This window comes from Pelophylax lessonae, assembly GCF_965119305.1.
Source record: "Pelophylax lessonae genome assembly, chromosome: 2".
In the NCBI taxonomy this organism is placed as follows: domain Eukaryota; kingdom Metazoa; phylum Chordata; class Amphibia; order Anura; family Ranidae; genus Pelophylax; species Pelophylax lessonae.
The window spans coordinates 406,800,226-406,816,454 of NC_138769.1; the positions used below are offsets into that span (position 1 = coordinate 406,800,226).

Consider the following 16,229-nt stretch of genomic DNA (forward strand, 5'->3'; position numbering starts at 1 on the left):
ACATAATTGTGAAGTGGAAGGAAAATTATAATTTGGTTTTCAAACTTTTTTTAAATAAATATCAGAAAAGTGTTGCGTGCATATGTATTCAGCCCCCCTAAGGCAATACTTTGTAGAACCACCTTTCACTGCTATTACAGCTGAAAGTCTTTTGGGGTATGTCTCTACCAGCTTTGCACTTCTAGAGAGAATTTTTTGCCCATTCTTCTTTGCAAAATAGCTCAACCTCAGTCAGACTGGATGGAGAGCATCTGCGAACAGCAGTTTTCAAGTCTTGCCACAGATTCTCAATCGGATTTAGGTCTGGACTTTGACTGGGTCATTCTAACACATGAATATGCTTTTATCTAAACCATTCCATTTTTAGCTCTGGCTGTATGTTTAGGGTCACTGTCCTGCTGGAAGGTGAACCTCCGCCCCAGTCTCAAGTCTTTTGCAGACTCTAACAGGTTTTCTTCTAAGGTTGCCCCGTATTTAGCTTCAGCCATCTTCCCATCAACTCTAACCAGCTTCCCTGTCCCTGCTGAAGAAAAACATCCCCACAAAATGATGCTGCCAGCACTATGTTTCATGGTGTTCCGGGTGATGTGCAGTGTTAATTTTCCGCCAAACATAGCGTTTTGCTTTTAAGCCAAAAAGTTAAATTTTGGTCTCATTTGACCAGAGTACCTTCTTCCATATGTTTGCTATGTCCCCCACATGGCTTCTTGCAAACAGGACTTTCCTCTTGCCACTACTACACGACTAATAGTTGTCCTGTGGACAGATTCTCCCACCTGAGCTGTGGATCTCTGCAGCTCTTCCAGAGTTATCATTGGCCACTTGGCTGCACCTCTGTTTAATGCTCTCCTTGCCCGGCCTGTCAGTTTAGGTGGATGGCCATGTATTGGTAGGTTTGCAGTTCTGCCATACTCTTTCCATTTTGGGATGATGGATTGAACATTATTCCACAAAATGTTTAAAGCTTGGGATATTTTAAAGCTTGGGGCTTCATAGAACAGCTGCATTTATACTGAGATTAAATTACATACAGGTGGACTCTGTTTACTAATTAGGTGACTTCTGAAGGCAATTGGTTCCACTAGATTTTAGTTAGGGGTATCAGAGTAAAGGGGGCTGGATACAAATGCACGCCACACTTTTCAGATATATATTAGTAAATCATTTGGAAAACCATTTATCATTTTCCTTCCACTTCACAATTATGTGCCACTTTGTGTTGGTCTATCACAAAAATCTCTATATAATACATTTATGTTTTTGGTTGTAACATGACAAAATGTGGAAAATTTCAAGTGGTATAAATATATTTTCAAGGCACTGTAAGTACACCAATGAGGGCTGCACTTACTGCACAGCAGGAACGAACCCATTCTGCCACTGGGAGTGAGCTGGCAGAGGAAAGCTGGACTGGTGGAGCAGCCCAGGGCATACAAGAGAAATGTACACCTGCGTGCTGGGCAAGCAGGCCCCACCCATATGTTCTCATACTTGACTGAGAGCACTCTGAAAAGTAGTAGAGCCATGATGTCCTCATAGTGCAGACCTCACTTTCCCAGTCTGATAGTTGCTGTGCAGAAGATTACATATGCCTTGATATCAAAAGAGATTCAGACAGTTGTTATAGTTCTACCCAAAGATACATATGCACATACAAGCACAGAATTAAATGATTTTCCTTTTTTTTCCTGGAGTTCAACATTAAACTTCCTTACAGTGCACTACCATCATTAAAACTAGAATCTAGAGGTCCAAATGATCAAGCAGTTTGAGGTATGACTACATCTCCATTATACTTCTCAGCAGTGATGGCTCTATTGAGAATACTTTCATGTAGTAACCTAGGTTCCTTCTTTATAATTCTCACTGATCCACCACCATAATGAAATTGATGCTATCCTTCCCGCAGTTATCTTCAGAAAAACTACATTTTGCCTTTTCCTTTTTACCAGTAAGAAGTACACAAACTTTAATCAACTACCAAATTCAAAAATGAAAATCTTATTTGCTATAAATCAAATTCACACTATCTCATCAAAAGCCTTGCAGTGGGTGAAGATCAGGCTGTCAGTGTGATGTACAGCACACAACGAGCACTGTAATATAAGCTAAATTGCCTGAGTCATGAGCAATAATATTGTAATACTACAGAAAATTGGAAATCAATTCCTGTCATTGCAGCATATAACTCCTTTATCAGAGTTTCATTTCACCCATGTAATGCAGCTGAAAGAGGTTTCAGCTGGCATTCATACCAATTTCATTCAATAAACGGAAATCATGTTTTAGTTACGGAGCAGAGGCATGGGGTTAAGAACCCCGATGCATAACTTGTGACTGCCTGCAAACCTGACTTATCATGGAGCTATTCCTAGCCTGCTCTACCTATGGCAAAAGTAAAACCTCAGTATATAATACTTTTAAGAGCAATTTTTACCCTACTGACAAATTCTCCATGCTGTATTTAAACATTTACAGTGCCTTTGCTAAAGTATTCGGCCCCCTTGAACTTTTCGACCTTTCACCACATTTCAGGCTTCAAACATAAAGATATAAAACTGTAATTTTTTGTGAAGAATCAACAACAAGTGGGACACAATCATGAAGTGGAACAAAATTTATTGGATATTTCAAACATTTTTTAACAAATAAAAAACTGAAAAATTGGGCGTGCAAAATTATTCAGCCCCCTTAAGTTAATACTTTGTAGCGCCACCTTTTGCTGCGATTACAGCTGTAAGTCGCTTGGGGTATGTCTCTATCAGTTTTTCCACATCGAGAGACTGACATTTTTGCCCATTCCTCCTTGCAAAACAGCTCGAGCTCAGTGAGGTTGGATGGAGAGCGTTTGTGAACAGCAGTTTTCAGTTCTTTCCACAGATTCTCGATTGGATTCAGGTCTGGACTTTGACTTGGCCATTCTAACACCTGGAAATGTTTATTTGTGAACAATTCCATTGTAGATTTTGCTTTATGTTTTGGATCATTGTCTTGTTGGAAGACAAATCTCCGTCCCAGTATCAGGTCCTTTGCAGACTCCATCAGGTTTTCTTCCAGAATGGTCCTGTATTTGGCTCCATCCATCTTCCCATCAATTTTAACCATCTTCCCTGTCCCTGCTGAAGAAAAGCAGGCCCAAACTATGATGCTGCCACCACCATGTTTGACAGTGGGGATGGTGTGTTCAGGGTGATGAGCTGTGTTGCTTTTACGCCAAACATAATGTTTTGCATTGTTGCCAAAAAGTTCGATTTTGGTTTCATCTGACCAGAGCACCTTCTTCCACATGTTTGGTGTGTCTCCCATGTGGCTTGTGGCAAACTTTGAACGACACTTTTTATGGATATCTTTAAGAAATGGCTTTCTTCTTGCCACTCTTCCATAAAGGCCAGCTTTGTGCAGTATACGACTGATTGTTGTCCTATGGACAGAGTCTCCCACCTCAGCTGTAGATCTCTGCAGTTCATCTAGAGTGATCATGGGCCTCTTGGCTGCATCTCTGATCAGTCTTCTCCTTGTATGAGCTGAAAGTTTAGAGGGACGGCCAGGTCTTCGTAGATTTGCAGTGGTCTGATACTCCTTCCATTTTAATATTATCGCTTGCACAGTGCTTCTTGGGATGTTTAAAGCTTGGGAAATCTTTTTGTATCCAAATACGGCTTTTAAATACGGCTCTCTGCGCTTTAAACAGACCTCTGGGACTATTACAGTGCAGGTGCATTTATACGGAGACTTGATTACACATAGGTGGATTCTATTTATCATCATTAGTCATTTAGGTCAACATTGGATCATTCAGAGATCCTCACTGAACTTCTGGAGAGAGTTTGCTGCACTGAAAGTAAAGGGGCTGAATAATTTTGCACGCCCAATTTTTCAGTTTTTTTTTTGTTAACAAAGTTTGAAATATACAATAAATTTCGTTCCACTTCATGATTGTGTCCCACTTGTTGTTGATTCTTCACAAAAAATTACAGTTTTATATCTTTATGTATGAAGCCTGAAAGGTCGCAAAGTTCAAGGGGGCCGAATACTTTTGCAAGGCACTGTATATGGTGATGTTATCTTGTTCACACTATGCCTTGAGTTTTATGATTATTTTAGTAAAACCACAGCAAGATAGACCCAGAGAAAATAAACGGAGGGGCTGCAAGACTGTGGGGAGGAATAATCCCCAGGAAGAGTTAAAAGTTAGAGGAAAACTGCAGGTCTTACTTGACTGAAAGCCAAGGATTACAGTTAGGGAAAAAGGTATTTGATCCCCTGCTGATTTTGTACATTTGCCCACTTACAAAGAAATTATCAGTCTTTAATTTTAATTGTTGGTTTATTTTAACAGTGAGAGACAGAATAACTTTAAATGTTCTTTTATTTTAACAGTGAGAGACAGAATAACAACAAAAAAATCCATAAAAACACATTTCAAAAAAGTTACAAAATTGATTTGCATTTTATTGAGTGAAATAAGTATTTGACCCCTTCGCAAAACATGACTTAGTACTTGGTGGCAAAACCCTTGTTGGCAATCACAGAGGTCAGACGTTTCTTTTGGCCACCAGGTTTGCACATATCTCAGGACGGATTTTGTCCCACTCCTTTTTGCAGATCATCTCCAAGTCATTAAGTTTTCAAGGCTGAAGTTTGGTAACTCGAACCTTCAGCTCCCTCAACATATTTTCTATGGGATTAAGGTCAGAGACTGGCTAGGTTAAACCAGGACCTTAATGTGCTTCTTTTTGAGCCACTCCTTTGTTGCCCTGGCCTTGTTTTTTGGTCATTGTCATGCTAGAATACCCATCCATGACCCATTTTCAATTTCCTGGCTGAGGGAAGGGGGTTCTCACCCAGGCTTTGATGATACAAGGTCCCATCCATCGTCCCTTTGATGCAGTGAAGTTGTCCTGTCCCCTTAGCAGAAAAACACCCCCAAAGCATAATGTTTCCACCTCTATGTTTGATGGTGTTCTTGGGGTCATAGGCAGCATTCCTCCTCCTCCAAACACAGCAAGTTTCTTGGTGACTATGGCCCCAGCTGCCTTGAGATCATTGACAATATTCACCCGTGTAGTTCTGGGCTGATTCTTCACTGTTCTCATGATCATTGAAACTCCACAAGGTGAGACCTTGCATGGAGCCCCAGACTGAGGGAGATTGACAGTTATTTTGTGTTTCTTCCATTTGCAAATAATCACACCCGCTGTTACCCTCTCACCAAGCTGCTTGGCGGTGGTCTTGTAGCCCATCCCAGCCTTGTGTAGGTCTACAATCTTGCCCCTGACATCTTGGCCATGGTGAAGAGATTGGAATCTGATTGATTGATTGATTGATTGCTTCTGTGGACAGGTGTAATTTATACAGGTAACAAGCTGAGATTAGAAGCACTCCCTTTAAGAGAGTGCCCATAAACTCAGCTCATTACCTGTATAGAAGACACCTGGGAGCCAGAATTTTTTCTGATTGATAGGGGATTAAATACTTATTTCACTCAATAAAATGCAAATCAATTTATAACTTTTTTGAAATGTGTTTTTTTCTGGATTTTTTGTTGTTATTCTGTCTCTCACTGTTAAAATAAACCTACCATCAAAACTATCGACTGATCATTTCTTTGTTAGTGGGCAAACATATAAAATCAGCAGGGGATCAAATATTTTTTCCCTCACTGTAGACGGCAGGGAGGAGCCACAGCTGCCTGTCATGACAGATTGGTGGGTTATTAGGCCTTTGGGGGTCCATGGGTGAAATGGTTACAAATCAGGGTGCACATCTGGTGGTATTGGCATTCCCCATTGGTGTCAGTTTTTAGCAGAGATTAGTCCTTTGGAAAATTTTAAATAGTAAATTCTAGAGCTATCCATGAGCCTTTGGTGTGCGGCTGGGGACAAAGCCTTTAGACTAGCAGATGCCAAAGACCCCTTCTTGTAACCAATAGTCGTTATGTTTTACTGTATATCGGTTATGTTAGTTTTGGATATTATAAACTAGAACTGTCTTGTGGCTAAAGGCAATGTAAACTTTCCTACCTGCACCTTTTATTTTCCCCTGCATAAGATATGCATTGATCATTTAGTAGATTTGTTGCCCTGTATGCACAACATATAGTACAGTCAATCTTCACATTGCTGCATCAGAAATTTCTGTTTGTGTAAAAACTTAAGGCATGTGGCATGACACTGCATAGATGAATGCATGACCTCTGTCTGTAGTCTGAAAACTAACAATTCCTGTTAAGAAACTATATAGCTCACAATCTCCAGGTCTCTTAGTCTAGTCCTGGTACAGGCGAGAGTTGCACTGTAATTAGTAACAACCACAAGCAGGCAGAGCATTCAAACACAGAGTTCACCATGCAGCTAGAAGATTTTTTACATTAGTACATCACATTTGTAAAGACACAGAGTGGATGGCAAAGTATGCATTAGATGCTGTGGGATCCGGATCAGAAAGTTATCTTGCACTTTGATGAATGGGGCAGGCTAGCTGTAGCAAACCATGGACTTACAGAAATTGATCAGATATTACATTACAAACTGCAGCAACAACATGTGAGCCCATCATTACATGATAAGGCAAACAGCACAGCCATCAGCCATGTGCTTTAGAAATCAGAATGAGGCATGCTTTATATGTAGACATACTTTATTTCTGTACAGAAAAACAAACTAGATAAGCAAAGCAAAAAGGAAATAGGTTTTCACGTTTCCTTTTAGACTACTCCTAAGCTCTCCTGCATCCCCCTTCCCCTCCCCTTCCGCTCCCCTTACGATTATTTTGATAACTTTAGCGACAAATGCCCAGCGCTGGCCAGAGGTAGAGAGCAAATTGAAGAAAAAGTACACTCACAAGTGCCGTATTGTAAATAAAGATCTTGGGGGTGTGAAAAATGCCAGCTAAGTATTGCGTTATAGGCATTCCATGCAATTACTGGGTACTATTAGGCCTCATGCACGTTGGGCATAAAAAAATGTTGCTTATACAGGCATTTGGCATTTTTGTGTTTGCAGCCTGTAAAAGCAGCTCTATCTTAGATTATGTGTCCATGCGCATTTTGGCGTTTACACATATTTGTAGAGGAGCATTTCCAAAAAAAAAGCAAATTAAAAGTGCATTTTAGAGAGGAATTTTCATGAAAAAAAAAACACTTGTATAGTGTATAGCGAATTCTTCTTTAGTGGGCTAGATAGGTTAGTCTTAGATTGTTGAAGCCAGTAGATTTAGAGGTTTTACTATTACAGTGAACTTCTACTTTAACATTGCTCATATATTACTATGGATGTGGAAAAGTACACTGACAAATACATTCAAATGATTTGTGCATACAATCCTACTGTTGCACTTGGGCTTTTAGATACTGTTAACTGGGTAGAAACCATTTACTTTTGTTACTGGTAGGTACCAGGTCTTCATTGTGAACAAACAAGAAAAGAGTGCCTGGATATGCAGCAGTTTATATTTAAGACAGAGTAACCTTTTTCAGCAGCTACAATTCTATTCTAACTTGATTCAATAGGTAACAAGCTACTGTCTCACCAGAGTTAACTGCTAAGGAATCTCATTATGTGAAACAAGATTAGGAGGTGTATTTTTCAAGGTTTTCAGCCAAGACTTGCTCAGACATTATTAACTGAACTGTATGTGAAAATGGGAAAAAGTTGAATGAATCTTGGATGAAAACATTGATAATTAGGGAGGGGGTGAAATGCGTCACGGTTCCAAGCAACGTCACATCTGCTATCTGTGGAACACACACGAAGCACGCTAAACACGGTTATGGCGGCGAACCTGGAAGACACTTATATTACACCGATTGCCTATGCTCTGTAAAACGGATACTTGTCTTCTTAATTGTAAGTGTGATTTTATATTTTTCATAAAATAAACCAAGTTACTACACTATGAGAATTTTTCTCCCTCTATTGATCCTGGTGGGATATGAGTGACGCCTGCATTGGAAGCTACATATCTCAGGGTACCGACTTGCATAGGAGGAGACAGTAGATCAACCAAGTACTCTTTACAGAACGAAGTGTGTTTGGCCCTCATGCTGAAAAGCTGGGAGTCCATTTCTTCTGGTGAGTAAAGGCACGAGAGGGGTGTGTGCTACACTTCACAGCTTGTTTATTGAAATTTGAGCATGGACCACTTTGTATGAAGAAGGTCCATTGTGGAATGAACTTTTTTAGGACATTTTAATGATCTTCACGGGCTTTGCATTTCACTCGTATGAATTCAAGTGTAATTTGAATTTAGTTCACATGGAGTTTGGATATACACTGTATGCACTGTGGTTTAGTATGTAAAAAAAAATTGATAAATACACCCCCAAGTTAAGATCCCAAGATTTTGGTCTCATTGGAACAAGTACTTTTTCCTTAGGATGGCAGTGATTTTGTATGTGACATTGCACACAGGTTTATATTTATTCAGGTATGTTATTACTAATGAATTACACGCAATGAAAAAACGTATCACAGTTAATCACCTCCATCATTTGAAACAAGAAGAATATAAATAGCACTATAACAAAGTTTCTTTGGGGTGGATTTTCTGCTTTGTACTACTTTCATGATTATACAACTTTGATCATATGAATATAGGGTGTTCAAGAACAAATATAAGTGACACAGATAAGCTTCCTTTTATTTTCTACTCTGAGAAGGATTAGCAAGGGCAGTACCTATTAATTGGCCTTAATTACGTAATACGTTTTTAAATAAAAAGCACTCGAGGGTTGAATTATTTTTACCACTTAGGATCAGATTATGAAGTGTTTAAACTTATGGAGATGCTGAATATCTATGAGAAGGAAACCTTTGAACATCTAAATCCTCTTATGTAAAATGGTACTGGGTTTTATGCCTTATCTTTTTTCAAATGAGGACTTCAGACTATAAGTATGTCATTATCATGCCTCATCACCTTAGAATGCTAATGATGGAGATCTGCACAAACTATGCCAAGCTTTTTATTATCTTGCAATAAACACAACAGTGATATGTGTAGTGTGTGTATATGTTCCTTGTTAGGAAACCTGTAGTAAAGAAAATATGAGGCCTGCCATTTGTGACCTCCCATTCTAAGAATATCATTTGCCTGGTTAGTGCTAAAAATAGTACTTCCTGTGATAAGACTGAGAAAATGTATGCAGATTAGGAATGTCATAATGAAGACAGAACTAATGCTTTGCATATTTATCCCAGGCCAATGACTTTTAAAGTACTAAAGCAACTGGAGCATCATCAAAGCCAGGCATTTAACATTTTCAGAAGGTCATCTTTTTCATAGTAAAATATCTTTGCTGCGCAAAATATCAGTATTAAACCCACTGATTGGCAATATGGTCTTGTACAAATGGTATTAGTAAACTGAGATATTCAATTAACAAACTCGTAAATCATTTTTCTTTGGGCTTTCACCTATCTGATGGTAAGTGCCTCTACTCTAAAGTTGCATCTTTTTGTTCCCTCTGCTCACCAACCCAGAACAGCTTCTCCTCCCATCTTTTAAAGAGACAGGGCTGGGCTACTGGGGGAGCACACATCTCAAGAAGTAGTAGTCCACACATCATGGGGGAACACCTGCTTACACACATACTAGGGCCAGTTTGAGGAGAAAACAAGAGTACCCAAGAGAAACCCATGCAAGCAGAAGGAGACCATGCATACTCAATGCGGATAGCATTCTGACTAAGATACCAGTCAGGGACCTCAGCACTGTGAGGCAGATGTGCTAAACACTAAGCTACAAATGGGACACATTCTATAATTTGTCCCATTTGTAATGACACTGAGACATAAAATTGGAGTATACTGATTATACCAGCATAATAGTCATGGCAGAGGAGCAGTACCAACACGTGCAATGTACACCATGGGAATTTAGACATATCTCATACACCCAAAGTCCTTAAATGGTTAACACGCAAATGTTATTTGTACAAAAAAAATTCCAATCCTATTTAACAGTTAGGCTCACTTTTGTATACTGTGCTGCTGTTCATAACATACTCCACAGTATCCTACTCTGTGTTATATATAGCTTAGCATTTTGTACTATGTGCTCTACATCATATACTCCACAGTGTGCAATATGTAATATACTTCAGAATTCTCTCTCTCTTGTTTGCTGTGATGTTCATCATTTATTCTCTTTATTTCCACTATGTGCTGTCTGCTGTAGATTGTATATCACATGCTACTCTACTCTGTACACTGCACTGTATATTATAGACTCCGCACCTCTTCAATCCATATGCTGCTCTGTATTTTATATACTCTAATAAGCCCGACTTTGTAAGCTGTGATGCACACTGTATACTCCACACAGCTTCAGTCTGTATACTATGCTATACTGTGCATTACATACTGCACACCACTCAAGTCTGCTTCATAGAAACTCAGCAGACTAAGCCTTTTTTCTACTAAGCCTTTTTTCTAACCCATGCTGAAAACTTTTCAAATGCATTTAAGGTACCTTAAAAATAAATATCTCAAGTCATTTGTAGTGAGCTATAGTTAAAACCTACAGGGTGGATATTCAGTCTATTGACAGCTGATGATCCAAATATGTCATCTCTTAAATATGCCTTCCAGCATCTTGAAAATTTAATGAAACCAGAATATTCTCATTAAAATGAAATCTTGAGTATTTGTACAATCTGGAAACTCAACAAAAATTTCCCCTAAGAGCTGCACTTTTTTAAAATAAAAAATAATTTTAGAAAGCTCAGTGAATTAATATTATGTATGTGATTTGTAAAAGGACAATTTTCTACAAATCTGCAACTAGGATATTCAGTGGGTTTTTTTCTAAAACTCAGTGACAAAATGTAAACAGTATTGGGAGCATTTTTCTTCTTTTTTTTTTTAATCCTAAAGCCGTAGTTTGCAAGCTAAATATGAGTAGTACTACTATTTTGATTACCCTGTGTAAGTCACGACCTGAAGCTTAAACATGGCTAAGAAATATTTACCCACCACCATGAGACATTGCTGAGTTCCTGAGCAGGTAATAACCAAATACCAACACTGTCGCAGCAGGGAATGAAAGGGGATGAGTCCTACTCCTATACCTGGAAACTTGGAAGTACTGTTATTTTTCTTCACTCCTGACAGCAGACTAGAGCATTAGAATAGGGAATAGAAGGTAAGCATGTGCTACTGGTGGGGCCACCCTTAACATGGAACTGAACTCAAAAATGTAAAATTTGCTATGTTAGGGAATATATACAAATGTTAATTGTGCCTAAGTAGAACCATAAAAACGACCTTTTTTCTGGAAATTCTGGAACATAGCAATGCACTTCTTGTATAGGAATCTGCCTACATACCCATAGCTATACATCTGATGTATGAGTTTTAACCACTTGCCGACCGCCCACAGTATATTTACTGTGGCAGTCAGCCCCGTACAGGCAAAGTGACGTAGTACTACGTCGCTAGCCTAAAAGCCTCTAGGGGGCGAGCCCCCGCTCGTTCCCTAACATGTCCGCGCATGTGACCGGCGGACCCGATGTCCGCCGGTCACTCGCGATCTCCCGGTGGAGAGGGAGAAAGGCAGGCGGCTGATGTAAACAAAGCCGCCTGTCATTCTCCCTGATCTAACTGCAGAGATAATACGATCCTGCTATGTAGGATCCTATGTCTCTGTGGTTACATCACTAGCCACACCCCTTTACAGTTAGAAGCATGCCCCTAGGGACACACTTAACCCCTGCATCACCAATAAAGTTAACCCCTTCCCTGCCAGTGTCATTTTTACAGTAACAGTGCATATGTAAAGCACTTATTACTGTAGTAATGTCACTGGTAACCTCAAAAGTGTCAAAAATGTCAGTCAAGAGTCCGATCTGTCCACCGCAATGTCCTCCTGCAAAAAAAAATTGCAGATCACCAACATTACTCGTTAAAAAAAAAAACAATAAAAATGACAAAAATCTTTCCCTTAGTAAACGCAATAACTTTTGCGTAAACCAATCAAAATACGCTTATTGCGATTTTTTTTTTACCAAACATATGTAGCAGAAAACAAATTGGCCTAAAATGTTAAAAAATTTTGTTTTTTCCTTTTTTTGGGGGGAATTTCATATAAATAAATGTGAAAAATATTGTTATTTTTTCAAAATTGTCACTCTTTTCTTGTTTATAGCGCAAAAAGTAAAAATCGCACATGTGATCAAATACCACCAAAAGAAAGCTCTGTTTGTGGGAAAAAAAGGACGTCAATTTCATTTGGGTGCAGTGTTGCACCACCGCGCAATCGTCAGTTAAAATCACGCAGTGCCGAATCGCAAAATAGGGCCTGGTCTTTGGGCAGCCAAATCCTCCGGGGCTTAAGTGGTTAAGCCACTGTGCCTGAGCCAGTGTCCATAGATAGTTTTATTGTTTTTCGTTCATTCAGCGGGTTGAAAAAAATAAATAAATAACCTGATTCCCCTATTCACACTTTTAATAGGAATGGTGGAATCATCCTTGCTGAGACTTCCCCGCGGCCAGAAAACACTGATAAGCAACGCCAGCTGTCAAGCAGGGAAAATAGTGTGGTTGTACAGAAGTCTATCAGTAGACTGACTTCATAACAACCTCCCTGCTGTTACATGGATCACAATTCAGCTGGTCCCTGCTGAAACAGCCTAATATCATAGCAGCACTGTGTGTCAATGGATGTACACAGCCCTATTTGGCAGCGGGCTTGCTATGGGGACACTTGCAGGAAGAAGAAGTAGACAGTGCTGGTGGGGGAATCCAGAAGAGGAGGCAAGGGACCGGTTTGTGCAATTCCATTGCACAAAGCAGGTAAGTATAATCTCTTTTTTATTTTACTGAAAAAAAAAAGGCTTTAATATCACTTTAGTTGCTAAAATTATTTTAAAATGTCTTGTTCTGTAAGTCAGTATAACAATAAAGATGGAGGGTGACATAGAGAATCAGCTAAATTACCTAGGAATGTCTTGGTGAGTTGATGTAATAGTGGCCGATGTTCTTCCTCTTGGGTTGTCATCCACATTTGGAGAGGTAATTTGCAATCTATATCATCTTTTGTCATGGCCAGAATACCCATACAACACAAGATCGAAGGGCTCACATTGGCTAATGTATCCAGCTACAGAGGAAACAAAGAGACATGAAGTGTATGCTATAAATAATAAAATAAATAGTGCCTTATATTGGCTGTAGCTCATTTCATGTGTGTGACCACAGTGCCACCCTCTGTTCAAATACCAATGCAGATAGGCTGAGTTCATGAAATAGTAACATGACAAAATAAAGTAAAATTTCTAAGCACCCTCCAATGTATAGCCATTACTTTTAAATACATTTAACCATTCTTTTTTTTTTTTTTTTTTTTTTTAGGAAACATTTATTGCATTACTTTGACGAAGCTGCAGTCTTAAATTGACTGAAATATAAAATCTAGCTATGAGTACTTATACCATAAAATCATGTGCACCATAACACAGTTTATATGTTTGTGTTAGTTTTAGTAAAGTATATTTGTCATAAGAAACAAGACATAAATTGTGGCACATTCATTTTTGTTACTAAAAACTTGTACACAAGTACATTACATTGACAATATCTTTTTGGCACTAAAGGCCCGTACACACGTACCGATCGTCGGCATACAAACGTCGGCGGACGAAAGATCTGCCGATTGTACGCGTGTTAGTATGGTGGTTGTAAATTTCTGAAAGTAAAGAATGAACAAAGCTGTCTTCTTCCTCTGCTATCTGCAATTGCTGACAGGTTATTCCAACTCAAAGCAATCATGGGGGATGGGGGAGGGAACTCCAGCACACAGCCTGTGACTGACAGCATCAGCTTTGGATGTTTTCCTATAAGACTGTGTGGAGGGGGTTGTGTCCATTGCCTCCATTTAGGTCTCCAATTACAGTAAGCTCTCTGCCCTGTGTAATGCAGTATGTAACATTAAATCACCACCCCCTGCTTCTGGAATCTTATAAATACTGTGTAAATGATGTACCATGAATGGATATAGAGGGGAGAAGACTTCAGATATGCAGGGACATGTGTAGGAGGATTTTGTTTCATATCATGTGCCACTTGAGGCCAGTCACTTCACTGGGTATGTGTAAAGCTATACAACAACTTTAAGTTATAATGAATGTCTTAATTGTCATAAGAATTGTTATTTCTGTGATTACTTTCAGCTCAGCTTCTTCCTTTATTGCTGAAAATAAGAGTAATTGTGGCAAATAATAATATTTATAGCTTAGTGAATAGAGGCCTAAAGTGAACTTGTGCTTTCCCCATATAGGGAAATCCAACAGGTTCACTCAACTATGCCTATATTCATATACACACCTTTCTCTTACTCCCCTACCACTCATTTTGGCCAGCAGGAAGAAAGACATAGCATACATCTGCAAGAAAAAGCATGTGAACCCTTTAGAATGACATGGATTTCTGCACAAATTGGTCATAAAATGTGATCTGATCATCATCTAAGTCACAACAATAGACAATCACAGTCTGCTTAAACTAATAACACACAAAGAATGAAATGTTGCCATGTTTTTATTGAACACACCATGTAAGCATTCACAGTGCAGGTGGAAAAAGGTTTGTGAACCCATAGACTAATGACATCTCCAAGAGCTAATTGGAGTGAGATGTCAGCCAACTGGAGTCCAATCAATGAGATGAGATTGGAGGTGTTGGTAACAGCTGCCCTGCCCTATAAAAAACACACACCAGTTCTGGGTTTGCTTTTCACAAGAAGCATTGCCTGATGTGAATGATGTCTCGCACAAAAGAGCTCTCAGAAGACCTATGATTAAGAATTGTTGACTTGCATAAAGCTGGAAAGGGTTATAAAAGTATCTCCAAAAGCCTTGCTGTTCATTAGTCCATGGTAAGACAAATTGTCTATAAATGGAGAAAGTTCAGCACTGCTGCTACTCTCCCTAGGAGTGGTCGTCCTGTAAAGATGACTGCAAGAGCACAGCGCAGACTGCTCAATGAGGTGAAGAAGAATCCTAGAGTGTCAGCTAAAGACTTACAAAAGTCACTGGCAAATGCTAACATCCCTGTTAGCGAATCTACAATACGTAAAACACTAAACAAGAATGGATTTCGTGGGAGGATACCACAGAGGAAGCCACTGCTGTCCAAACAAAAAACATTGCTGCACGTTTACAGTTTGCACAAGAGCACCTGGATGTTCCACAGCAGTACTGGCAAAATATTCTGTGGACAGATGAAACCAAAGTTGAGTTGTTTGGAAGAAACACACAACACTATGTGTGGTGAAAAAGAGGCACAGCACACCAACATCAAAACCTCATCCAAACTGTGAAGTATGGTGGTGGGGGCATCATGGTTTGGGGCTGCTTTCCTGTTTCAGGGCCTGGACAGATTGCTATCATCAAAGGAAAAATGAATTTCCAAGTTTATCAAGACATTTTGCAGGAGAACTTAAGGCCATCTGTCTACCAGCTGAAGCTCAACAGAAGATGGGTGTTGCAACATGACAATGACCCAAAGCATAGAAGTAAATCAACAACAGAATGGCTTAAACAGAAGAAAATACGCATTCTGAAGTGGCCCAGTCAGAGTTCTGACCTCAACCCGATTGAGATGCTGTGGCACGACCTCAAGAAATCGATTCACACCAGACATCCCAAGAATATTGCTGAACTGAAACAGTTCTGTAAAGAGGAATGGTCAAGAATTACTCCTGACCGTTGTGCACGTCTGATCTGCAACTACAGGAAACGTTTGGCAGCAATAACTTCAACCAAAGGAGGTTCAACCAGTTATTAAATCCAAGGGTTCACATACTTTTTCCACCTGCACTGTGAATGTTTACATGGTGTGTTCAATAAAAACATGGCAACATTTCATTCTTTGTGTGTTATTAGTTTAAGCAGACTGTGATTGTCTATTGTTGTGACTTAGATGATGATGATGATCAGATCACATTTTATGACCAATTTGTGCAGAAATCCATATCATTCCAAAGGGTTCACATACTTTTTCGTGCAGCTGTATATAGGTGTGGGGGGAGAATGTGACAAACTCCTCTTACTTTCAAATGACAACACAGGTGCTTGGTGATTGGCTATTAACTTATCCATTGCTGTCATATGGAGGCAGGGAGAGAGTCCACAACTCTGTATAAGAAACAAGCTTTAAGTTAAAGCATGGGTGCTTAACCTGTGGCCCCCCACTTGTTGCGGAACTACAAGTACCATCATACCTTTGGGA

The 16,229-nt window shown here is 39.4% G+C and overlaps 1 protein-coding gene across 1 annotated transcript in view; it reads right to left on the minus strand.

Moving 5' to 3' along the window:
* The window catches only part of LOC309548132 (uncharacterized protein), a 707,228-nt gene that overhangs the window by 440,619 nt on the left and 250,380 nt on the right, over positions 1-16,229 (minus strand). Inside the window, exon 53 of the mRNA XM_082248097.1 lies at positions 12,939-13,101. Within this exon, the coding sequence (XP_082104223.1) occupies positions 12,939-13,101 (163 nt within the window). The remainder of the gene's footprint in view (positions 1-12,938; positions 13,102-16,229) is intronic.